The sequence below is a fragment of the Camarhynchus parvulus genome, chromosome 2 (assembly GCF_901933205.1).
Source record: "Camarhynchus parvulus chromosome 2, STF_HiC, whole genome shotgun sequence".
Taxonomy (NCBI): domain Eukaryota; kingdom Metazoa; phylum Chordata; class Aves; order Passeriformes; family Thraupidae; genus Camarhynchus; species Camarhynchus parvulus.
In genome coordinates this window covers 132773546-132800953 of record NC_044572.1, presented here as the reverse complement: position 1 = coordinate 132800953, position 27408 = coordinate 132773546, and the positions used below count along the sequence as shown (strand labels likewise).

General features: G+C 37.0%; 1 protein-coding gene across 3 annotated transcripts in view; it reads right to left on the bottom strand.

Annotated features, from left to right (window-relative positions):
* Positions 1 to 27408, bottom strand: part of ZFPM2 (zinc finger protein, FOG family member 2) — a 308632-nt gene that overhangs the window by 86950 nt on the left and 194274 nt on the right. For all 3 annotated transcript variants that reach the window (XM_030968457.1, XM_030968466.1, XM_030968475.1), the window contains one exon: positions 24940 to 25051. In XM_030968457.1, the coding sequence (XP_030824317.1) occupies positions 24940 to 25051 (112 nt within the window). The remainder of the gene's footprint in view (positions 1 to 24939; positions 25052 to 27408) is intronic.

Here is a 27408-nt window from a genome sequence, read left to right as displayed (position 1 = left end):
CACCCTACAGGAAAGATAATCTTTCTTCTTCAGCACAGCACAAATCCCGCGGCTAACTCCCCTTGTGAACCTGAGTGGTATTGACATGGGGGTGTAGAGTCAGGCAAAAAACCAGGCATCTTCTGATGAAACACATAAACTACACACATTCAAGAACAAAACAAAAATCTTCTAAAAGCCTGTGTGTAAGATAAGACTGCCTTGGGGGCAGCTCGAACTTGCGGTCTTGGCCATTTACTCAGGATTTTACAGAGCCATCTATTACAGTATTCAACAAAAAGAAGTACTTCAAAAAGCTTCTTTTTTTTTCAGTTGGAAGTACAATAATTTCTAAGTCAAAATTTGGAAGTGTTCCCAGTTTTTGGCAGTAAAATGATAATACTGGGCATATCATTTTAAAGTGGAATCTCATGGAAGTTAATTCAGACGACAAGGTCACTTTTAGACATTTTTTTCCCTTATGTTTTGGACTGAAAATAATTCCCAAATCCTATTATTTGAAGCAGGGGTACTTACCATAGCAATCCCTGCCTCCCCTGATACACATGCTACCTCTGAGATAGAGTGCCTTAAAAAAAACCCCTCACAAGAATGCATACCATGAGCCTCAGAATTTTTTACGCAAAGAAAAGAAAAAGTTGTACACTAAGCAATCATATAATATACCTTTGTACTGCTTGGTTTTAACATGAACTTTTCAAAAGTGTGAGTTTTCTTCCTTTGTACAAACCAAACAGTTTAGGTGAAAAGGAGGAAATGGATGCTGGGCTCTTCTAACAGTTAAAGTGGAGCATTTACTTCAGTGAAGTAAAACTGATAAACAAAAATCAATTTTGCCCAAATATTTCCTTGTTCTGTTTTGCACCTCAAGCTTAGGGTGTGATGGATGCCCTGAACCTGTAAGTGCTACTACATTATTATAATTAAAACACCAAACCAACCAACGAAACCCAGCAGTGTGTTTGCAGAGAATGGGAGGCTTATGGAAAATCCTGATTAAATTACTGCCATCAAAATAAAGAGGCAAGTAGGGCTCAGAGAGATCAAATTATCTCTAGATAAGATTAAATCAAGTCACACAAAACTGGAGGATCTGAGAAGTATCACAGGTATAACATCATACATGTCACAAAAGTATCTCTGAAGAGAATTTATTTTTATTTTTTACATGTGGCATAATTTGATTTGACAGTACATATCTCCAGTATTTGAGTAAAGCTCCAAAGTCCATTTATACTAAGTTTTCCTTAACACCCCTACCTCAATTTCTCTCACATTTCCTCTCACACATAAATCCCATTCACATTCTATAAGCTGAATACTGATATACTATCAAAATGCAGCCTACATTTATCTAGAACAAAGTATAAACATTTCCAGTGTGTGTACTTAAGATTCATTTGCTTGCCAAATGGCTTTGTCTCTTTCCTTGGTTATTGTCAGAAGGAAGCATTTTGATTCAAATGACTGAATTCCTCAAGCTCAGGTACTGCTGATAATAGGATTTATGACAAGCTAAAAAAAGCAAAAAGTGATCAGAGACCCTTTTTTAAATGCCATCAGACTGCTGATTGAAGGTATGACTTAGAGGCCAGACGTAAGGCTGAACACATGTGGGCATGTAAGGAGATTGCCTCGACAGCTATACTCCCATACACATGCCAAACTCCTGATGATTTAAAAGCAAATCAGAGAGCACAATTTGGAGAGAAATATTAAAGTATCACCAATACTTCAAAAAAATGCTTTTTTTTTTTTTTCAGTGGAGGGCTATTCCTTTTTTCTCTAGCATATGTTCTATTGAGTAATGAAGCAAAGCAAAACAAAGTAAGCGAGCAAGCAAATGGCAACCAACCCTTTATTCTTCACATTGTTCCTAGCACTGTGCCTCTCACTAACTAGCTGGTACTTGCAGCTCTGCTCTGTTTACTATTGGCTGCTTTGTTTCTGTGGAAGCATTTTGATACATACCACATAGAACAAAAAGAGGAAAAGTAAATTCCAAACTGCAAGAATCCACCATAGAGCATATCTAATGGCCATCTGCACTCATGCTTAAAGAAAGCAGAAAAGCACACAACTGAAAGACACTTTCCTGATCTTTCCCCCTCTCTGCCATGTGTCATTTACGCATATGAATCCAATGCATCTCAGAGATGATTATCTGGCAGTGTCCTACTAATCTGCTCATCAGTTACAGGACAGACAGGCACATTTTAAGCATATCAGTTCCTCTGTGATTCTGAGTTAAACTGAAGCCATGAGAGATAGAAGACAAACACATTAAGCCAATGCAATCCTAAAAGATGATAAAAGCTTTAAGCAAACCACGAGAGCCAGAGCCCAAACGAGTGAACTTTAAAACAGTCTATGTTAAAATAATGAAATGTTTCCATCAAGTATTTCCTTATTTTAATTTTTTTTCTGTATTGATACACAACATGAACGCATTCAGCATGTTTAACAGAACAGTACAGATGGAAAGAATAACAACAGAAACTAATTCATTTTGATTTCTGCTTTACAAATAAGAGAAAGACTTGGTCTTCTCTGAAAGATTTATGAGGCTTCCCACCATAAAGGAGCCTGGATTACAGCTATGCTTACTTTATAAAATGAAATTCTGCCATTACAGGCAAGAGTTCATGGCTGTAATTATTTCAATGCACTTCCCAGTCAATGTGTCTTACACAGCTGAGCCAAACCCTCTCTTACATATGCAGGTCATTTCATAAGAAGTCTAAGAGCTTCAACAACTTTGTGTGACCTTGCATTGAATAACACTGGAAAATTGATTTGGCTCTAGTAATAAAAGACCGTCTGCATTATCTGCATTCTAATTATAATTAATATAACCAGGATAACTGCTGTATTATTTACGATTAGAGCTATAGTGAGCACAGTGTAATAATAATCTGCTACATAATTTTTTATTGATCTGATGGCTTTATTGCAGAAAAAACAAAATGCTACACTGCTGTACTACTAAAATTGCCTTTCTAGACATGTCTGTTTAGAGGAAGAATGTTCATTTAACATTTCTTTTATCTCATCAAATTCCCATAGATTTTAATATCAGAGAGAGTATGATCCTTGCTTGCATGCTTGCTTTTCTTTTTTTTTTCCTTTTGCAAAAGGAAGGAAAACTAGACTGATTAACATATCCATATTTTCTATTGTTCATTTCCTGGGAATCATTCATTCCTTGCAATTTTTTAGCAATAGCAACACATTTTCCTAACAGAATTGGGCTGTACCCCAGCAATGTAGAGCTCTCCATTTCAACAGAAATCTTATAATTCTACATAAAAAATTAAATTAAAATGTTTAAAAAAAATCAAACTAAACTGAATTAATTTAATCTTTTCTGAAAATACTAAACCATCACTTAGAAAGCCAAATCACTGTTCAATGATCTCACATTTGAATTCCTTTTCCTAAATTCTAGTGAAATGGAAATGAAGGTCTTTATTTGGCAAAAGCAGATGTAAACCTGAGTTTTGTTTTGGCAAAACCTAAATATGCAGTGGGAAAGCTCAAGGCACCATTTGTAGGAATGCAGTAAAATATCTGAAAATGAACACATTTTGAAATTTTGATGTAAAACTCAGAAACTGGAGGGGAAAAAAAAAAAAAAAGAAAATGTTTTCTAGGAAACAATTCCAATCTGCCCTAAACTCTTTAATGCCAAATTAAAATTTCCTGTAAATAATACATCACTATACTTATTTTCTGATCTCCACTTGATTCCAAGTAAAATAATGAAAAATGTCCATAGATGAGCTTATTACTAGACTTCAGAGTTAATATATACAAGTAGAAATCTTGAGAGTTTATTCTCAGAACTTGTTTCCAGCTGCATCAAGACAATATCAGAAATTAATTGCAATGTAAGATAGAAAAAATACTTAGATATTTATAGGAAATTTATAGATATTCACGATTAAATATTATGTTACTAATAATAGGTGTGTTGATGTTATCATCTATAAAGAAAGATGAATTCTCACTTTCTTATTCTTTCCCTGCTTGTTTTCATCTCCTCAGTCTGTGCTTGTGGGTGATGTTTTCATTTGTTTGCAACAGCTTCCACACCTCTTTACGAAACTGACTGCATTTAAGTTCTGCAGATTCCTACCTAATTATGTTATCGTAGTATATTATTTTATTTTAACTTTCAGAAAGAAAAAACAATCAAACAAAATTCTTGCAGCTGCACAGGTATTTAGCTCTAATTTGTACTGCTCTGAAGTGTTATCAATTTAAATGCAGTGATTTGCCATTGAAACACTGGCTTGAAATAACTTGAAATACCTCCCATTACTAAATTGCACGATCATCCCACCAGAACAAGGTTTAAACAGAACTTATTTTCCTCCCTAGGATCATCTGTGACTTCTCTGTTTAGTTGTCCCTGCATTTTTTTGCTTCTCTAATTACTCCACCCCCAGCAAGTTGCAAACCCCCAAGTCTCCTTCCCAGAGCATGATGTCCAGAAACAGGATTTTCTTTTCCACCAGGATGGTTGTGACAGCCTCTTTTAGAACAAGCACATAAAGGAGAGACCACACAGATGTTTGCAGGTGTGGCTGCGTCTGTCATCCCTGGGTACAAACCATTTACATGTGAAAGAAAGAAAATTTTCTAAACTCATTATTACTTAAAAAAAAAATTAAAAATAAACCAACTTTGGGATTGAAAGCTATGTAAATTGTTGGTCTATATATCTGCATGGAGGCTGGAGATATGTACTTCACCTGAGTGCAACTGAAGGAAAGATATAGGTGGTCTATAGACTGCTTCAGTTTTCTGCATCAGGATGTCCTGCAATGCTCTGCTTTACTTCATTTTCCTTAGAAGATAAAGGAGCATTTATACTTGTGTGACAGGGACACAGATGTCCGGTATGGAGGCTCTTGGAAAATACTTTTTTCCCTGATCTTCTGCCAGTCCCAGCTGTAAAACTATGACATATACAAATGGGATGCTGAAAAGGCTTGAAGTCAGAATCACATCTAGAGAACTGACACAGTCTGCCCTATGAGCTAAATTCCAGTTCCACCGATGCCAGATTAGATTTTCCTTCACCGGGCTTTGGCTGATCTGCTCAGAGATGTCCATTCAGGTTGAGCACTGATTTCAATGAATTTGGATGGATGCATGGATGGATCTTGACATCTGGAATTATTCCAGACAACCTGCTATAGTATCTACTTTTATTATAATAAAAGTAATAATGCTAATCTACCTACACCAACATTTTGGAGGATTGTATGAATACTTCATTCACTGAGAGCATTTGGGTTTTTCTTTGCTTGAAACAGCTTTGTAAAGAAGGCAAGAAGAGTATCTAATGCTTATTTTTCTTATATCTGAAACTGTCTTATGTCTGCAGGATGGAGAAATGCCAAAATTCCTTCTTTCAGCTGACTGCTGTGGGATTTGCTTTGAAATCTTCCTAAAGACTTTTTTTGTTATTATGTAATACCAAAAAATGAATTAGTGAACTACTCATTTTAATGATGTGTGGTTGTGGCCTATTATAAATATATAAATAGATGCTGGACTTTTCATGACACCTCAATTCTTTCTATGTCCAGTGGACCCATTTACAAGAAGTAGCAGTTGTGTAAACTCATCCTGGCTTTGAAAGGTTCTTTCTGTATCACTCATCACTGAGCACGGTGTTTCTGAGGACCACATTTGGTCTTTTTTCAATGGCAGGTCTCAAAGGTATCCAATACCCTCAGTAGGTTTCTTACTGAGATAGAACCACTTAGAATTTATTAAATTGTTCTGAGAAGAAAATATACGGGTAAAATCCAACTGACTCTTTCTTTTCTGACATAACATCAGACAAGAGGGAGTGAACCTTCTTCCTCATCAAAGCCTACAGATTTAATTCTGCATGTAGAGAAGAATAAGCAGATTATTGAGATTATTGACCAGATAGGTATTGTTAAAGCTGTTCTTCTAAGCAGAGCTATATATTAACTCGGTGAGAGCCTCACAAACCATGTATTTTCCTTAACATGTCAAATGAAAAACAAATAAATTATTTGGGCTAAAGTAGGTCCACTTAATTGAAGTTTCTCAACAGAATTTTCTTTTATTTCTGCCAATTTCTTTAGCATTACCTATCATGTTATATTACAGGTTTTGTTATACATACATAAAGAAAAAATTTGAGTTATGCTAAAAATATTTTAGAAATTTTTAAATAATGGTAAATCGTAAGGTTAGCAACAGTAACATTCCTACCTCTATTTGTAAGAAAGCTGCAAAGAGGTTCAATTGATAACTTAAGTGAAATTGGTTAAACTCCTCACAGTTTAATCCAGAGCAAACAGTGATGAGTTTGTTTGACTGTAGAGAAAGTATTAAAATAGAAAGATGGAGAGATTATGGAGCAAAAAAATCATGTCAAGAATAGTCAGAAAGCATTTATGCTAATGCTACATTTTCAAACCATTTGTCTCAGAAAACCAAAGGGGTTTACTTTTTATGTTTCTTTAGCCACAAGCATTTTGTTTTGAAAATGGGGCTACAAAGTTTGCAAAGGTCCTATGAAATGTGGGTCTCATTTCTCCTTATTATTTCAGGCCATACAGATGCCATTTTTTAGGCCATCCAAAAGGATGCCATTCTCAGGATATAACAGGGACATAGTCCATGTCTTACAACAGAGATAAATAGCAAATCCTTCAAAATTTGCATTGTTCTTAACAAAGTGTGGAAGTGCAGCCCCATCCTTCCACGACCTCCCACCTCAGTTTTTATGTGAAATTTCTGTATTATTGGATGCTATTTCTCAGAATATTCTCTTCCATTAAAGAAGAGGTGGCTCTGTGTTTTTCTACAGCAAATATAGAGGCTGCAAAACTAAAAAGTGTTGTGAGGTATCCTTGTAAATGTAGCATACAGAAAAAGTGTTTCTGGACAAATAGCAGCAGCAGCAAGGTAAAAACACCTGTCTCCTTTGCCCCTTCCCTTAGTCCATGCCTGAACTTCAAACTCTGTTTTTGGACTATTCAAAATGCTAGTATGAATAATAACAGGGAATTACTTTTTTACACCAAACTACATAAGGAAATTAAATTAAAAAAACCCTATGCTAATGCACTGTAAAGGTTGCAGTTACAAATCACAGATCTGTTCATGGATATTTCATGAGCAGAAAAAAGGCTAAATTTGTCAGATAAATTATTCATTGTGAATTATTTGCTCAGCTCTACACTTTGCATGTGCACTGTATTTATAAATTTAACAGGGATTCTGGTGGTACCTTGGAAAGCAGCACAGTGCAAATTCTGCATATTCTGATGCAATTTCCAATTTCTCTCCCCATATATGTTCTGTGTGTGAAATTCAACCCTCCCACACAATAGCTTGTTACCGAGGCTTTCTGCACCATTATGAAACCCACCCCCAGCTCTCCTCCCTAAAGCAGGCTGGACTTCAGCCACGGCTGCCTGCCCTCCCCTGGGGTGGGTGTGGGAGCCAAAGGCCAAAGAAGGGGCTGCTGGTGAGTCTGTAAAAAGGTGTGAGGCTAAACTTGGTTCTGGAGCTTGCCTGAGGAACGGGAGGGCAGCCTGTGAGGTGTGTGCAAGGCTGGCCTGGCTGGCTGCCCTTCTGCCCCACAGCCTCCCCAAAAGGCGTGCAAACACCTTACTTGGCAGCAAAGCACTCCACAGCTACTGCTTGTTTGAGCTCATGCCAACAATGATATTCGGTGCATTTTACAAGAAAAATCACTGTGTTAAGTCCTCTTGATTCAAATGGGGCAAAATGAGAGATGGTAAAATGGCAGAAGAAAGGTGGAAACAGTGCACAGCACAGCATCTCCTCCAGCAAATAACTCCGGAGCAAGGAGGAAAACCTCCCTGAACAAAAACACCAATATAAGCATTAAAGGACAAAACAATCAAACAAGCAAACAGTTTCAGTCACATACCAGGTCAAATCTCTTAAATATCTTAAGAGAAAACAAATGGGAGAGTATTGGTTTTAAGTGAAAATTAAAATAAGCTCTAACACATAATTGTATATGATTGGCAAGAGCAGAATTTTTCAAGAAGGGCAGACAGTGCTTTTAGTGAGAGATAAACACTTTTTTCTTTAGCAGGGATGCAGAGCCAGAGCAGGGAGATGATTTGGCAGTATATTGACTGCATGCTTTTATCCTTTCGGCTGCTTAAGTTCTAGGAGAAGTAACTTGAACAGGACTACAGTTTAATACACTGAGGCTTACACAGAAGGTATTATTTTCTCTTTGACAGGGTCCAGTGCTATTTTTACGCTGTTTGATAGAGAGCTGCTGTTAGGCCTCAGGGAAGGAATAGTGATTCTTTAAGTAGGGCTTTGCCTAACAGCAGCTTCCTCCCTCCTGCCACTTCAGCCACCTTCTCCGACATAGGAAATGCTTGACTCTCCTTTTACCTTAAAAAATACATGTCATTAACTATCTCTTTGGTAATCTGCCTAACAAACCCTGGTTTGTTTTTGCAGGACGCCTAACTCCCAACACCAGCCACTCTGTTTATTAGTCCCTTCCTCCCCACTCCAGTGCCCAGCCTCCCTGCCTCCTCAATCACATGTGTTGTTTCTCATTTAAATGAACAGTTGGATTCTTTTATTTCTTACAAGTGCTGGATTCGCCTTATCGCCCTCATTCCTTTGGGGGTTGCCAATTGGTTTTATCCACGGATGTATCATTTCTCATGCTTCCCTTTTTTCTTACAAAGAGAAAGAACCACTTCGTCAACAAGCCTCTCTGGAGTGGAAGATTAAAAACCTAGACATCACCTACCTTGCAGCGCTACTCCCAACTGGGTTGTGTAAAACTCAATTAAACTTGTCCCCATTGAATACTGCATTACAGTACATTAAACAGAAAATTCTTCAAGCGTGATGACAAAGCTTGAAACCTTGCCTCAAAGCTGTTCCTTGTAGCTTTCTTTAACATTTCACTCTTTATGGTGGAAGTCTCCCGTTGACACAACTTTAGTCCAGCTATGAAAAATCACAGAGCCCCACAGGGATTAAAAGAGAAAGAGGAGGAGGGGGGGGAAAAGGAAAAAAAAAAAAAAAAAAAAACCCTGTCAAAGCTGGTCTTGGCACTTTCTTTAGTGTATCTGTTGAAACTATATCACCAGCAGAGTAGAAACTATGAACAACCTGACAGTTTAGAATAACCCTGTGTTCAGTCTCTTTGGTTGCCTTTCTGTATTTCCTTTTGTCCAAGAGAGACAGGTCTTTACAATCTCCCCCAATTACAAATTTTACATAATACCCTAAGATTGGACCAAACCTTGAATTAAGGAAGGGTGTAAGTGTGAAAAAAATTACTTCAAGCCAAGAATTACAACATTCTCTCAGATGTTCGTGCTTTCTGAGGAAGTGTGAATTAAGGTCCAAATTCAAAGCCATGTGTCACTGTGATGCAAATGAAATACCAAAAAACTGCTGCTAGTATTTCAAGTTTTAGTTTCTTCTCCTTATGACAGGATGATAACACGTTTACAAAAAATTTGTTTCTACTGCTAAGAAACAGTGTGACCTCAGGTATAAGCAAATTTTCAGTAAACTAAGAACTGGAAAGATTTCAAATTCTAAGGAACTACTCTAAGGAACTCTCTAAGCTGTGAGTTGTCCATGGGATATGTAAGTAAAAATTTTATGCTAAAATTTCCCAAAACAAGAGTTATCTATGCTGAAAAAAAGAAAAAAAAAGGAGCATATCAAATGAATTCAGAAAAATTTCCATTTTTCTTACAAAAACCTAATGAAATATAGCCATGTTACATGTTAGCACCTTTGACTCTAAGTATATATGAGTTATCAAAAGTCTCACCTACTGAGTAGCTACATTTCAACAATCCATCAATATCTTTGCAAATAATTCTTTACTCTCTTGACTTTATAGTGATAGATGCAAATAGATATGCTCAACATCCAAATTGTTCCTAAACAATAAGGCTTGAGATGTTTGCTTCTTACCTCCTGTCTTAAAAGCCATGTATACTCATACTGAACGTCTTACAGAGCATGTGAAAACATTTAAAAACAAGACAAATATTCCTGCATTTCAGTGACAAATGCTGTAAATTTCACACTCACTATTTGGGCTGCTCAGACATGAAGAATACTGTATAATTGTTTTTCTTTCTTGTATGCTGTTAAGTTTATGCTAAATATTCTGGCCAGAAAATACCAAAGGATTTTGAAGATGCCACATGATACACAGACTATCACTCTGCAAAACTTATTTAGCAGTTTATTATGTTAAACTATGTGTAGTTAAACACTAGATTATCGCCCATAGACTGCTGTATAAACTCTGAAAAAGGCAGAACGATGCATGCCACTTTCAAAAGGGAACAAATGCCCTTGTAGTTAAGCAAGCCACATACCAAAAATCTGGTTACTGCCAGTTACTTCTGGCAGTTCCTTTTCATTGCCTGAATTCTACATGAAGTCCTATGTGCTTTCTCTCTTGTGCTTTAATTTGCCAAAGAGTCCTACTGCTAAGACAATATTTAGGAGCTATGATGAAAAGATGTTAAGGGACTTGTAAGTCCCTGCTGGTTACTTACCCTGACTAGTGACAGTTTTTTTCAATCTCTGGAGGACAGAGTTCACTATCACTGGGTACATACAATTCATGGTACATTATACATAATAAGAAAGGACTACTCAGAGATGTGGCTCGTTCTTCTTTAGACATTTCCTCTATGCACCTGAATTTCTGCAGAGTCAGAAAATCAGGAAGGAAATGAGAACAATAAATGAGGAAAATTATGGGATGGGTCTTTTGCTCCATTACATCTGTTTTGTACCAGTAGATGCCAATGAAGGTAACTGTGATGTAAAAAACAACAACAACAAAAAGACAATGTACCAACCAAAGGCTATATACTGAAAATATTTTAAATATATTGAAACATTAACAGCTGTTCCCTGTGTTAAGGACATAGCCTATCTGGTTTAGTGCTATGAAAGAAGTCTATTTTCCACAGAAAGAACATTTATGTCAGGATAAAGCAAATAATATAGCAACTCTACAAGAATACTGTGTTTAAAATTCAAAGTTTTCTTTCACAATATCATAGGAAAGTAAGAATGTTTCTCAAGTAATTTTTTTTCCTCAGGGTTTTTTCTTTATGTGTCCTTTACTTATGGTATTATTCTACAAAACTCCTTTACTTAGCAAATATTAACCCATTATCATGACACTTGTCATATGAAAATAAATAACAGCAATAGGAAGGCTGTACCATATTTTTAAAATTTTCTTTAGTTGGGCATGTGCATCCACTAGCTAATTCTGTGGAGCCACAGCAATTTAATTCATTGAAATATGAATCAGAGGCAGCCTTTTACCAGGATCTGACAAGTTGCTACTATGAAAGTGATACAGTTTGATAAATCAGGTGTTTGATTTGTAGCATACAGCTAAAATTTGTTTGGGCCATTTCCAAAAGACAAAATAGATTCAGATTTACTGCTAAAAACTGCAGGATCTCTCTTTTCCTCCAGTATCCAACACTATTAATAATAAAAACTAACTAATGAACTAATATTAGTGACTGGAGTCTGCAAACTTCAAAAGCAAATTGACTCAACTTTTCTCTAAAAAGAAAGAAGGTAAAGAAACTAAGTAAAAAGAAAGAATGCTTCTGGATATTAATGTGGCGCTGTCTCTCCCAAGGGCTCAAAGGAAACCTCTGCTAATCAGCTTCTATTGATTCCTCTGTAACATCAACATCCCAGAGATGACACATGGGACATGGTCCAGCCATACAAAACTAACACCAAAAGATAGCAGTCCTGAACTTAAGAATTTTCTTCAATATTTTAAGCCTGAAGACCAACTCTTAGATCTGTGTATCAGTTTAACAGCTGAGAAGAATGCCATTTAAGAATATGTTTTTGTTAAGGAAAAACTTCCCAATGGGTGCTTTTGGAGATGTCTTTTACTCAGGAACTGAATCCTCTCTCTGTACAATTAGTCCTTTGAATATTCAACTTTCAAATGTTTAGGCTTTGCAATAATTAGGGACACACCAGCACAGGAATCATGCTTCACTTTCCTGAATGTGTTCATATGTCCTCGAAGAGAAGGTCATGTATCAGCTCACCACTTTTTTAGAATCTTCTAGCTGAATATATTATAGAGCTTTTTTAGGTGTAATTGATCCAAAATTATTTTTTTCCTGCTTACCACCACTCTTTTAAAAAGCAGAGAAATGGCAGTTTGAAAGAACAATTTTTAAGATGCTGTGGATAGTTTTTTAAAGGTATCAAAAAACTGAAGCTGCTCAATGTCCAAAGTTAATCCACTTGTCCTAGATTATAAAACTAATATCAAATCAATAAAAGAGAATGCAGAATATAATTTCTTTTACTCATATTTCTGTACGAAAAAAGGGAAAACAAATAAATAATGAATTTTAGGAAATATATCAAAATACAGAGCACCAGTGCCACACCTACATAAAGCTGAAGATCATACTGTGGCAAGCTAGAAAACCGTCGTGCTTCCCTTGTTATGGTACACTGGATAAAAATGAGAAATAGCTGGCATGTACAAACCCAGCACTCTCATGACTCACTGCAGAGCTCCTGATATTTAGGGATTTACATAGAAAGGACATGGAAAGAGAAAGAACCATATTTAAAGAATCAGTCTCAGCAGATCTGTTGAGAAAGTGCAAAGGACCAGAAGTGGCTCACATGAAAGCAACAAAAACAGTTAATTCCTTAAAGAACTAATAAAATTTCAACTTTCCCCCTAACTTAGCTAGTTAAACCCAAATAAAATACATAATACTTTGCATGACAAACAGTAAATTGCTCCTGGACCACTGGTCCACGAAAGATTCGGAATGGGGTTCTGAACCTACAGCCAGTGCTTGTTTAGCCCTAATTAATTTCTACTTTAGGAGGGAATGAAAGATAAAAGTCTCAAAGTCATACTTCAGACTACAGTTTCCACCAAAGTAAGCCACTGAAAAATATCATTGTTTGTGATTTTATACTTCATTTGCTCCCGTGATAAATATAATTTAATTGAACCTTAATCATAGAACTGGCTTAGCCTTAGCAATCTGTCAGTCTTATTTTAAATTTTCATTTAATTGTAACTTGAAAATGCATTTAAACCTCACATAATTTAAATCCATTAAAATGCACGTGCAGTCACCATAAAAGTGAGCCTGTTCACATTTAAAAGAACAGATTATTAATAGAAGATGCATAGTGATCACTTGATGCCACCCTTCTCATTTCCTAGTGTAAAACATTTCCTTTTCATCTCATACTTTAAGATCAATTGCCCATTTTATCATGTCAGTAAATGTTTTGTCTGGCCAAAACCAATGTTATCTCCTCTACATCTCAGATGCTTCCATTTCTACGTGTCTGAACATTTGTTTCAGCTAAATACTTCATCTTTGTTTCAACTGAAGTTAGCACGGCTTCACCAAGGACAGGTCTTGGCTGACCAACCTAGTGACTGCATCAGTGGACAAGGGAAGAGCAACAGATGTAATTTGTTCGGACTTCTGTAAAGCCTCTGACATGGTCCTCCAGAACATCCAGCTTTCTAAACTGGAGAGGGATGGATTTGATAGATGATCTTCTAAGAATATGGTTGGACAGTCACATCCAGAAGCCAGTGGTTAACATCTCAGAGACCTGATGGACATCAGGGAAAACTGGTGTTGCTCAGGGGTCCTGACTGGGACCAGTGCTATTTAATATCTTTATTAAGGACACAGACAAAAGGGTCAAGTGCACCCTCAGCAGCTTTGCAGAAGGCACCAAGCCGACACACCTGTGGGTGACACACCTGAAGGATAGGATGCATCCAGAGGGATTTGGACAAGATCAAGAATCAGCCCATGGGAATCTCATGAGGTTTAACAAGATCAAATACAAGGTGCTGCACCTAAGCCAGAGTAACCCCTGGTATCAACACAAGCTGGGGGATGGACAGATCAAGAGCAGCCCTGTTGAGAAGGACTTGGGGGTGCTGGTGGGTGAGAGGCTGGAAAAGATCCAGCAATGTGCACTTGCAGCCCAGAAAGCCAAACAAGCCCTGGGCTGCATCAAAAGCAGTGTGGGCAGAAGGTCAAAGAAGGTGATTCTGCCCCTTTAATCTTTGGTGAGACCCCATCCAGAGTGCTGCATCCAGCTCTGGGGTCCCGAGCACAGAAAGGACATGGACCTGTTGGAGTGAGTCCAGAGGAGGCCACCAAGATTAGAGGGAAGGAGCACCTTTCTCATGAGGAAAGGCCAAGAGAATTCAGTTTGGTCAACCTGGAGAAGAGAAGCCTTTGGGATGACCTAATTGTGGCCTTCCAGTACATGAAAGGAGGATGGAGAAGGACTTTTGACAAAGCATGAAGCGACAGACAAAGGGGTATGTCTTCAAACTGAAAGAGAGTAGGTTTAGACTAGATATTAGGAAAGAATTATTTACTATGAGGGTGGTGAGACACTGGAACAGGTTGCCCAGAGAAGTTGTTGATGCCCCATCACTGGAAATGTTTAAGGCCAGGCTGGATGGAGCTCTGAGCTACCTGGTCTAGTGAAAGGTGGCCCTATCCATAGAAGGACAGTTAGATGATATTTAAGCTCCTTCCAACCCAGGCCATTTTACGGTTCTATGATTCATATTAGTCAATTCCTGTTAACTCAATGATTCTCAGTTTTCTTAAACATGTCTTTCATTTTTTCAGATCTTGAATAATTAGTGCAACTGCCCTGTATGTACTATCTAGCTGCATTTTGATTTTTTAAAATAAAAAGTTACGCTGGTTACTTAATCCATCTGATACATCAGAATAAATGTCTATTCTAGTGTTTCTAATGCAATTTAACTTTTCAACATTCTTTCTACATTGGTTTGCACTCCATAAAGTGCATATTTTTCTCTATGTTGTCTTCTACTTTCATCATTTTATTGCAAAACTAACATTCTTCTTTAATTTATAAAGTTAATAATAGATATTTTCTTAAGGCTTAACATTGCTAGCTAGGACTTATTCTATCTTCTAAAGTCGTTTTCAAATAATATTTCCTCCTAATGACTACTAACCTGTGCTGGTACAATTGTTTAGAATAGATGGAGCCATCCATGCAGAAGTATGTATTACAGCTATAGGAAGAGATTTCAGAAACTTCTGCAGCTTGAGTTAAATACAGGCTGAGGTGTTTAACTGAGGCCTGAGGTTTTGATTTCTGTTTATATATATGTATATGCATGTATGCAAGTATATATGCCTACATATTATGATATTATTACAGGAAATTATCTTACAGGGGATTTCTGCTCCAGAAACAAGCCTTGGTTATGCATGCCACCGACCAACTCAGTCATGTGCATCACCACTCAGTTACAGAACATCTCTACTAAATCTGCTTCAACATCACAGCTTGCTTCAAATATCACAATTTGAGCATGCTCTAGCATTGATTTTTGGTTGTCAGCATCACATTGCCCCATATGCCCTGACAGAATGAAACTGAAACAAGAAAGAAAAAACCCAAATCTGAAACAGCAATTTTTTCCATGTTTTTTTTAACACTGAAATTAAATTTTAAAAAGGTTGCTAAGTTCTCTCCATGTTTGGAGTAACACAAGCTCATTCCTTACATATTAAAAACATATTGAAGCAGGTTGCAACTTCTCCACACTTGCTTCAGTTTCTTCAGCTGGGAAGACTGAGGGTGAGAAGAAGGGCACCTGTAGGCACCAGGAACATCCTGCCTCAAGTGCAAGACCTGCAGTGAGAGACTCCTGTATTTTCTGCCATGCTGCAGTTCTTTCGACAGCCTTCAGTCTCCCTTCTCCCCATTTCACTATACCCACTTCATAACCTGCCTCAAAGAACAGGGTGCAATCTCCATTGCACCAGGAAAAACAGATGCGATCTGCAGTGCTGGCCTCGGCACCACAGTGCCCTGGTGGGCAGCCCTGCTCCTTGTGGCCTCTGCCCACCTTAGTGAGCAGTGCTGGAACACCATGGGAGAAGGAGAGAAATGCTGATATTGATCTTTGGATCAGAGAGTACACACATTGATCCCCAGGATCAATAGAGAGGTCAGGATTCAGTCACACATGATCTCTAGCTACAGTTCTTAAGCAATTCCTGAAAGACAGTGGAGGGAGATGAATGTATGGATGACTGAGGGTTATATCTTGATCCCATCTTCTGTTTTAGGAAACCTACACTCCAGAAGAGCTTTTTTTTCAATTGCTTTTGTCTCTGAATCCATTTTCCTGAGCATAAAACAAATCTCAGTGTCCCCAGTATTGCAACACAAGCTATCCATTTCCTTTAGCATATACAATAGTTTTAGACTTCTCTAACGCAAAGAAGCTTCCTTTAGCTCCTAAATTAACAATGAGAACAAAAATGAACACAAATTGCTTTAACACAGACTATAAGTATCATCAATAAATAAATTAGTCAGGATCCAAAATATGGCTACAGAGTTTGAGAAGACAGAACTGCTGGCTCTGCCATTGCCTGCGCAGGCAAGCACAGTAATCACCTACTGGAGTCTCCAGAATAAGAGCAATAGGAGCTTGGGGACCTAATAATAAATCAATGGCTTGCAGGTCAATTAAATGGCCAAGAAACACTTGAATTCCACTCATTATGTCCTAATAATGGCCTTGCTTGTAAGCTGCTAAAGATGAAACACATCTAGCATGATTTTAATGCTTCATTCCAGGTAGCCCAGCTCCACTATCCACTTGGACATCATGGCTGCACATCACACTGGTTTTGCTGGGAGCTTGGCACCTTGAATGTTGCAGAAGGGTCTTCTCTTATTAGCACCAGGCTTAATCCATTTGGAAATAAGGGACATAGAATTCTCACACCTCAGTGTCCATTATACACACAACCACCTGGAATGGGGGAAGAATGTATTTCAACATTTTTCAGCTTTTCCTTTTACATGGTACACCATTAGTTTGTCTTGTATCAAATACACAGTAGAAGTATTTAATAGGAATCACTATAGAACAGTCTGCAGATTAATCCAGCCCTGTCTCCTCACATACAGACATTTTATACTCAGCACCAATGGAGCTGCCTGCAAAGAATGACCCAGGTTTGATATTAGGCTTCTAGGTCATGGTTTCACCTTGACAACAGCTCTTTCATTTCAAGCTGTAACATTTGCCAGGATCCCTAAGGTGTTTTCATTTTTGTCAGGAAGTATAGGGGGGAAAAAAAAGTATGAAAAAAATGATAAATCTTAATTCACAAGCTACAGGACTATCTCTGTGTCTCCAGCACAAAACTTAAAATCCAATCCAGGACCTGGATGTGTATTAGGAGGCTGCAGATTTAAACCTTGTCCACCATGATCAAACTGGATTTATGGAGCATCATAACTCTCCAGACACCATCCAGCAGCTTATTAATTTAATAGACTCCTGTCCATTCCATGATGTTCCTGCCCTGACAGTCTCTCAAGATAAGGTGAAAGCCTTTTGACAGGACAGAGTGCATATATATTTTCTTCTGTTTTCTTGTGGATGGGGCTGTCGACAACTTGAAATGTGTGGCTCAGCAAATTTGGGGCTTTTTTCTTCCCTCTTGCTTTGTAGGGAAGATGACAGAGGTAATGGTACCATGAGCCCCAGGGGTCACAAGGTTATTGCAGTCCTCAATAGTTACTGAGCATAATGGGTAAAAAAATAACTAAAAATAAGAGACATTTAGCATATATTTCATATCCTGAAAATAACGACAACATTTTTCTTAAAAAAATTCTAAATGACTGATTCTACTGCAATTGACTTAGAAAAATGAGGGAGAAATACATATATTGAAAAAAAAATCTCTGCACTCTGCTTGCATTTATTGTTGCCAGGGGTCTCAGTGTATGAAGCAATGTTTCTTTTCATATGGTCACAGTGTGAAGTGCAGACTGGGCTTCTTTTCCATCCTGAACATGCTGTCATAGGTGAGGTTTAGACTCAGTTTACAGCTTTTTATAGCTTCACGCAAAATACTAATTCCATGCAAATCGTGTCAGTATTCTGCCTATTTCCTCATCTCCTCAAATGAAAAATAATTCCAAGTTTGAACTATGAAATACACTCCACAGTAAGTGGTAAGAACATAGAAAAAAGGCCCAAATCAATATACATATGAGAACAACTCATATAATTTGGCTGCTAAGTAAATTAAATGCACTAATAATGAACAAAAGCATTTTCATATTAAAAGTGGAAATTCAGTTGTACTCTGGTATTTCTTGTCATCTTCCTTTATTATCTATATGATCAGAATTTAAAAGTCATGTAATAATATACAGTATGCTATTATATGCATATCCATAAAGATGCATAAAATAACCTTTTTATTGTTGATATTAATAAAATATACAAGGCCCTGAACTCTAACTCCCTAAAGCAGAAAATACCTCACTGGATCTATTTACAAAGGTAAAAATAAAATAAGGAAAAAGTACAGTCCTGCTCTGTGAATTCTTTGAAGCTGAATAGTGTCTGAAGTCCACAGCACTGTGACTGCCATCAACAAGCCATAAGAACCACTAGTGATGGAGGCAAAACATTTTCTCCTTCTGTGTCCATCAAGACTGATTTGCAATACTTTCACTCATAACAGTGACATTTGGCATCCCACCTTCTCAACATCCCTGCAAAACTAAACAGGGAGCCCAACATCCACTTACCAACCATGCCCTTATGTCTGTACCCACATTTTCTTCCAATGACTGTGAATGCAGATATATTATTCTATGTAAGCATTATGCATATATAATATACTTCTCTTGAGAAATAATTTGCAATTTTTCATTGTGTAAATGAAATCCAAAACAAGCTCTTCCTTAGACCTTTGATATTAGGATGTCACATGTGTTCTGTTAAAAACTCAGATTTTTTTGTCAGTGAATTCAAAGAAGGAACAAAAACCTTTAGCACCACCAAAGGCTTCAGCACGTTGTATAGCTAATGGAGGCATCCTGTAGGACAGCAGATGCGGCAGTTTTCTGACTGTCCAGGTGGAACAGACTTAGTAAATTTACTCAATTTGCTTTTTAATAGCATGTGGAAAAAGCCCCTTGCAATCTAAAATATATGCCCCAAGTTAACCTTTGGCCTACTAAACAACTTGTTTTCTGACCCAAAACAAATTATACTCATATTCTAATGCAGCAGTGTTTAAACTTCTTATGGTGTTTGACCTCTGTCTCATTAGGGTCCCTGATGCTGTATGTCTGTGATGCAATTTACCATTACATTGCCTGAAGTTGCAGGGGAAAAAAAGTATGTGCTAGCTGAAAATTCTTGCTGGGGAAAACATGGTATCAAGGATCTCACAGAACAATCAAGAAAAATAATCCTGTCACCAAACAAAAATTTAAGTACCCTTCTGTTGCAACAATTGACTTTTTCTCTATGTCAAAAATTAGAATGTTTACTTTAAATTAGCAAAATTAATTTAAAACTGCCTTCAATTTTTCTTAGTGGTTTTATGTAACCCTTCTACAATGTTTGTATTTTCAGTACATGGCACATACATCAGCTAAACAAGCTGCCCCAGTATCAGTGAAATAAGCAACCAGTTGTGTGTTTACTGACTTATTTTATGAGAATTATGGGGCTCAGCAGCCAGTGGAAGCCCCAGAAGGGTCGAACACAGCCCTCTGCCTCCAGCCCTGACTTCTGCCCTGCCCTCTCCTCTGTGCTGCCTTTCCTCAAGCTTCTATTAATAAATTAACTACATGACACAATTTCAACGTGGGCAGCTGTCATTTTAACTAATATCATTCTGTAAATCCACCCTAGCAGGCTTCTTCTCTATTGTGATTGGAGAATAGACTTTTTTGGGCAGGTTTCAAAAGCCACATCTGTTTGAGCAAGGACCTATTCCTTAGCTGTGTGGAGCAGCCCTCCCCCGAATTTCCCTCCCCCACTCCCCGTTTTTTTGTTCACCAAAGAAAATGACAATTCTCGGATCTCACCCTTAGGCAACATCCTCCCTAGCAAGGATTTTGTTATAGTCGCTCAGTGGGCACCGACTGTGATTTCACTTAGGGAGAGATGGAGGCTTTTTATGGCACTCGGTATCCTGTGTCCGCACCACCAGCACAATTAACGGGAGCACCCTGTGGAATCACTTAGGGAGATGTCACGCAGTGCCTGTGCAGCCGCGCTGGGGCAAGGACGGGCTCTTCCTCCTCCTGCATCCTCTCAGAAATAACGAGGGGCATAAACTACTCAGTGAGGCCAGGCAGAGGAGGTAATAACACCAGTAAATCACTAATGGAAATGCAAAACCAAACACTGCCTCACACAAACTGAGATGACGGCTGGCTTAAAAATGTGCGAGTCAGTGCCTGCAGCCACCTCCCTTCTGGCAGCCATACCCGACCCCATCCCATCATCGTGCACCAGCACCCATCCCTGTCCCTCCAAGGGGCAGCCTGCAAAGCCATCGTTTCCTAAATTAGGATTTGCAGCAGGAGCCGTGCCCCACGGCTGCCACCTGGCCGGCAGCTCGCTCAGTGGGACGCAACGCAACCCGACCAGCCCAGACACACGTTACACATGTTGGCTTTCCTGAACAGAGTTATCCTGTGGTGCTCTGCAATCAATTACTGTTATACCACCATCATTAATAATTTTCTTAATGAAAATGATTCTGTTGATCTCCGTTGTATTTTAATTATCAGAGTTAAGCATAATTACACTGCAGCTCTGAGCTGGCATGTAGACTCCTTTAGGGCGCAATTTTGTTTTAACACACTGATAATGTAATTTTACATTGTGTCAGTTGTTTAGTTATTATCCAGTCGTACAATTCCGCTGTATTCCTGATAACAGATAATAACCTTAGCACCTCCTATATCCTGAAGTCATTTAAAAAGCAATATTGGAATTTCACAACTAGCTAACTTAATCGCCTTATGATTTTATAATTCTCACAGCTAAATATTTGTACAGACACCCTGTTTTAACAATGCCACTAAACATACGGTATCCATACATTTCACATAAATGGCTTAAATAATATCTAGAAAAATGTCTGTTCATGAGCTTGACTTTTAGTCTGTGCAACTGTGTTTTTTACACTGTTTCTATTCTGGTCAGTCATAATTTATTTTTTAAAATCCTTGCCATTTCAGTGAAAGATTTGCAATAAATAAATATCCCAGCCCCCTCCTAGCTTGTGGGGAGACTCTTAACTGTGGTCTTAGAGATTTTACAGGTCTGGTGCACAACTCTGCTAGACAAAAATGCTTCTAAAGTACACAATGTAGCAATGATGATACAGTTTATGCATTAATACTTCCTACCACTGCAACTTGCTTGAATAATACTGAAGCTTTTTTCTTTTAAAGAACATATATTTCTAAATAAGCTTTAATTCATAAAATCTGGCTCTTAAATCTCAGTTTCTAGGACACATCTCAAATTACTGAATAGACTTTCTGAAAGTCCATTTTTGAAACAAGAGAGAATTTTACAATAAATATTAAAACAAAAAGAGCACTCCTTTTGAATGTAATTACAGTAGTAAAAGTTTCCTTTAAAAAACTGGAACGGAATAATGGCATGTGGCATGAGTATCCAACTTGTATCAGAATTTGTAAAATGGGATAATAATTCACTATCCCTAATGAACTGCTTAACTGCTTTTCTCTTTTCTAAATTGTCCTAGTATTGGGGAAATGTAGTTTTAAAAAATACAGGTGGTGATCCTAGACTAAACTGAATAATTAGAATAGCACTTATTTCAAGTACTGAATATTTATTCCATAGCTATTCACTTTGGATGTACTCTGATGTGTGATTATAGATAAATGTTTTCTTTATCTAAAGATTTGTGCAGAAGATGACTTGTGATTCCACTGTAATAATTTAGAAATATAATCCTATTTCTGCGCATCATAAATAAATAAAAATAAATAAATAAATAAATAAATATGCACATATATATGCACACATATGCTTTGTTTGTTTGCCTAGGGAAAATATGAAGTATTTTATGCAGAGAAGGAGAGCATTGAAGGCAAATAGGGACTTAGCCAGCTCAAATTCTCTTTCAACAGAACCTACACTCTAGGCTCCTGTCCCTGCGATTATTCTGTGTGCAATATGTGGGTGACTACAGTACTCCCAGCCTCTAGTGAATTGGAAATCAGACTGACATTCCTACGTTCTCCTGAAGGATCTGGGGAAAATTCTGCTCTCAAAGATATCTCTGTAATGAGCTAAAAGGAAATATGGCATGTGCTTCTGAGTCAGCAACTGATCAACCAATACTACGTACTGTTAGCCAATTCTAAACTTATCTTCGTCTTAGAAATGTGCCAATTTACTCCACTCATCTCATCGTGAGTTTACTATGGAAAACAGCTCCCAGGTGACCAAATCTGCTACATGGACAATTCCACACATTTGTTCAGCTAATTGCCTTCAGAAATAACAATGTATTGCTAAGCAAACTAACAAAATTATACACATGCAACTACAACATAACATCAAATTACAGCTACATGCCAGCTGACACCGTTTCATTAGAAGTAATGGCACTATAGGAGACAGAAAGCTAACACAAATCAAAGAAATGTAATCTGGAATGATGAGATACAAATTGAAGGGAGAAACATCATTCTATTTATTTATTTTACCATCTTCTATTTGACATTGTTTTGTGATCCAAGCCAATTAATCTTTCTAGTACAAAAATCCCAACAGAGCTCAAGGCAAGGGTATATGCTTAATGACTGACAGAGCAGCCACCTCAGAGCATAGAGAGGAGCAGAACACAGTAAAAGCAAAGCATATCTACAACTTACTTCCTGCATTAGTTTAGTGAAGCAGCAGGTTTTTAACATGTATTTATCCTCAAATTTATCCTCATATAATGCATTTGTGGTAGAGACGCCAGAATTCACCTTGAGTACTGTTCAACTGTCTCACCATACCTTGTTAACCAAGTACTAAAATAGCCAGCATGATCAGTGAAACAAAATCCATCACCTTTAAATGAAAATGCCAATATTTTGGGTTAATCAGATTGCATCAAACTGAAGCAAGTCCTTACTATTTGAAAAAAAATGTTGTATTTCAATAGAATAAGTCAGACAGGACCAAAACTGTCTAATGAATTAGTTAATGCTTCTAAAATACTTTGAAGATGGAAACCCAACTGGTAAATATGTGCTAAGTATTATTATAACTAAAGAAAGAATATCATACTTGATAAGACATCATTCTATGGGAATTTGTAGGAGCTATGTTTTAGAGTGAAAGTAGGTTCCCATGACATTAAAAAGTTTTTGCAGAAAAGTTTGCCTGTGTGTATTCAATATTATGAGTATTATGCATTATGAATGCAGCTCTGGATTCATGCAAAAAGCTTCAGTGTGTTTGATACTTTGCTGCTTCTTCCACTTGGGCTGCAATCAGCAAGCTGCGAAGGGAGGGCAGCTCAACCCTTTTTAGATCTGAGCCCAGTTCTCTAGTACTGCAGGTGTTTCAGGTTGTAGAATGAATGTGTTGACATTCTGTAATTATAATAGAAAGAATTTATAAGACCCTGGTGTGCGACTCATTTTTAACATGCAAATTCCCTGTTTTCAGCGTTTCAACTTTCAAAGGCTCGTGGCAGTTTAAAGGCAATCCTCTTATAAGTGTATAAATTGCAATGATTATAGGAACAAGTTGTAATTGTTTCTAGTAAGTTTTTAGGAGTCTTTGATGTTATGATTAGTGTTTTTGTATGTTAATATATTGATATGGGTGCTTATTTGCCTGGATGCTTGTATGCTGAAATGGTCACTAGGTTGCCTCAGCAAACAAATCTTTGATCTCAGTAGGTCTGTTTGGTTGGAAATAAAACCTAAAAGAAATTAAACGACAACAGTGCATGTTCTAAAGTATTCACAAAGTGTTGAAATTGGTGATTGAAATACAAGGAAGAAAAGTCATAGTTTTGCAACCTGATCTGTAGGGTAAATGCCAAACACAGCTACACTAAGTTATTTTTATTCCATGTATTCAAGTGGTGTTTTGTTTCTCTTTTTTTTTAAACATATTGTAATGATTCTGTCGCTGCATTTAGAAAGCTTTTACCGTGACTGCATCAGAGTGGTGCATAGTCCTTGGTGCTATGGACTGAACCCAAGGCTCTTTGTGCTGTTTCAAGATGCAAGACAAAAACCTGCGTACCTTGAACCAAAGGAGCTCTTAGATGTGGTGGGTTAGATAAAGCATCTTTGGCAGGCAGCCTTGTAAGAACTTGTACTGACTTGAACAAATCTGAAAATTCACGTAAGACACAAGTGACATCCATTGCCACTCACCAATGCACTCCAGTGAAACATCATCACATCATGCTGCTACGCAGAGACTGCAATGTCAGAGGTAACTACCCTGAAATCCAGTTCCATTTATCTTATGCTACCATGATGACATAAAGTCTTTTCATAGTCCAATCAAATTCTCATTCTTCATATGAAACTGGATTTCAGTTAGTAGACTACTATGTAATGTAAAATAGAGAAATGATATCCAGTATGCCCAAACAAAAATGTCAAAAGGAATTCACCTATTCAAAGTGAATAGGTTTCACTGATGTTTCTCAGGGCACTGACTCTCAGAGAGAAATGGATAGTATGTTTTATGCCAGCTGATGTCCTCCATTGTTTATAAAGCATTTAATAAACTACAGGTACCATGTGGGTTTTTATATCACTAAAAGAAAAAAAAGGCGAAACCAGAACATGGAAGAAAAATGGGAACAAAACCTGACATTAAGGGGAGACTTAGTATTAATTTTATAAATTTATATATTAAACAAGTATGCAACAGGTACATATTTATCTCAGTAGCTTACACAAGAAAGTAAAGAAAAAAAATCAGTTTGTGTTTACCTTTGCTGTACACAATGCAGTTGTTTTTGTTGTCTTCTACTCCTTGCCAAGTCACATCCAGCAGCCACTTGGGGCCAGCAGTCAGTACCATAGGGACTGAAGCCTTTGTCTTCTGTAGGAAGGATGATAACAAACAGATGCCATTTGTTCACCTTGATTAAGAACTTGAATAATAATGGTAATAATCATTTTATTTGCAAACAACAAAATCTCGAAACCCATAAGCCAAAGTCTTATTCCCCTGCCTCAGGATTTTTTTTAAAGAAGACACAAGCAGGAAGCTTTAGTTCTTTCATTGATTGAATGGTGAAACCATTATCAAGGATTTTCCGAATGATATTGGATCAGATCTCCAAGATTACACAGATCTCTGGTGGCTGAGAATTATAAAGGGAATGCAGATGACTTTCACAGCAAAGAGCCAAGTGTTTAGAAGTGAACTTTAGATACATTGTGCCTCATTATCAATGGGATCTCACTATTTCCTGAAACAGACAGGAAAGAATTTAAAGAATTGGTATCCATTTCAAAGATCTGTCCTGGGTAACATTTGTATTATCATAGGAAATTGTTCTGAATGGAGAATGAAATTTTTTCTCCCCTTTGGCATGTGTTGATGTGTGATTTTATTATGCCTGAAATAGTTATAATGCTAATGATTCACTGCAAAAAGACTATAAAACAAGTTGCATTAATACAATCAAAGACTTAAAAGTAAAGCATGACATCATCATACCTGAAAGGCATGCAGGCAATTTACCATCTCCTGTCTGTATTTCGGACTCTATACTTAAGGATTTTTTACTAGAGGCAATAAGGCAGAGACCTGAAATTTATTAGAACTTAACTCCTTTTACTAATCAAATGGCAAAAATCCTGTGGGTAATTCTGAGTTTGTCAGTATGTGGCACTTAGACTTTTATCATAGACAGAAGAGAGTACAAAGTAAAATAGTCACAACGTAACTTTTAATTATTTTTTCTGGGATTTAATTCTGTCCAAGACATTCCAACATTTTGTAAGAGAATTTAATTATTTTTTATACTCCACTAATAATTCTCTAGTTGTCTCAACCTATTTTTTATTGTAATATTCTGTATTACTGACCAAAATAAAAAAAATTAAGATACTAAAAATCCTATTTTCATGGACATTCCAGATGCTTTGCCAACATTTATTACTGGTAAGTATTCTAGAAATGCAGTGAAGAATAAAAACAGTTGCCACAGAACATATTACATTCATAAAAGATACCTGAAAATATTTATTGAAAATAAGATATTGCTTAAAATATTTTAGTTATATAAGATTGAATCAATAATCTTAAATAATATATATTTACTATAATTACATTAATATATTAATAAAGACAATAGAAAAAGATTAAATGTCACAGGTCTTCATATTTTTGTGAGTTTTTTATCTGTTTAGACTGTAATACTGTTTTATCAAGTACACTACGTCTTACTTAATTTTCATTTTAGATTTTACATTTTTCATACAGATGTTTGTGCATAAGTCACACTTCTATATGCACTCAATGACATTATTCATCTTCCCTATGTACTGGGAAAAAACAAACAGAAATTATGAATGAAATTAGGAAAAAGGAAGGTAACATCTAGCAAAAATATACCTACCTAGTGTAAAAATACTGAAACAAGAGACATGCAATGTCTCAACTCCTAATGCTGCTTTCTCTGTGGGAAGTTGCAGAAAGTATGTTTTGCTTATATGGAGTATTACAAGAGTCAACCTAACTGCATGCACTAGTATTCTTAATTTAAATTCTAATAATTGACCAGTAAACAAAACAATTTTATTTTTTAAAATTCAGTTAAGTTTCTATGTAAATTATCAAGAAGCCTGGTATTGTCAGTTATTAAATCAGTGTAAAGCATATACATATGGGCTACATAGAAAAAAATGACAGAAACAAGGGAAGAACTGAAAAAGAGATGCAACAAATGAGATGAAAGGTAATCAAAGTAACACCTCTACCTTCTATCATAGAAAAGTCTGAACTTTACTGCAATTTACTCCAAAACAGTAATAAGGCTGCCACAGAAACAATTCAGAGTAGCTTTCCTCACACAGCTGAGAATCATACCCAAATTGAATACAAGCTGTAGCAAGAATGTTGGCAACTATGGCTGCATAGCAATAATGAAGAGGAGGATCAGGACACTCTCCAATACTTGCTGCGTTTCTCCAAGTGCCATTTCAGTCAAGCCTTTAACATGTTTTTGTGCTTATATGTGCTTTCAGTCTCTGGTAATCCCAAGTACAATCAAAAGACAGTGAAATATTATCCAGCAAGGAGACTTTTCCAAGTACACCACAAATTATTAAGACAATCAAAATGGTTTTGGGATTTTTTTCCAAAGTTGGAGGCCAAGTTAAAAAACAGAACAAACTAAAATTCTATCTTTTAAGTGCAGAAGGGATCATCTATTTAATTTTCACGAG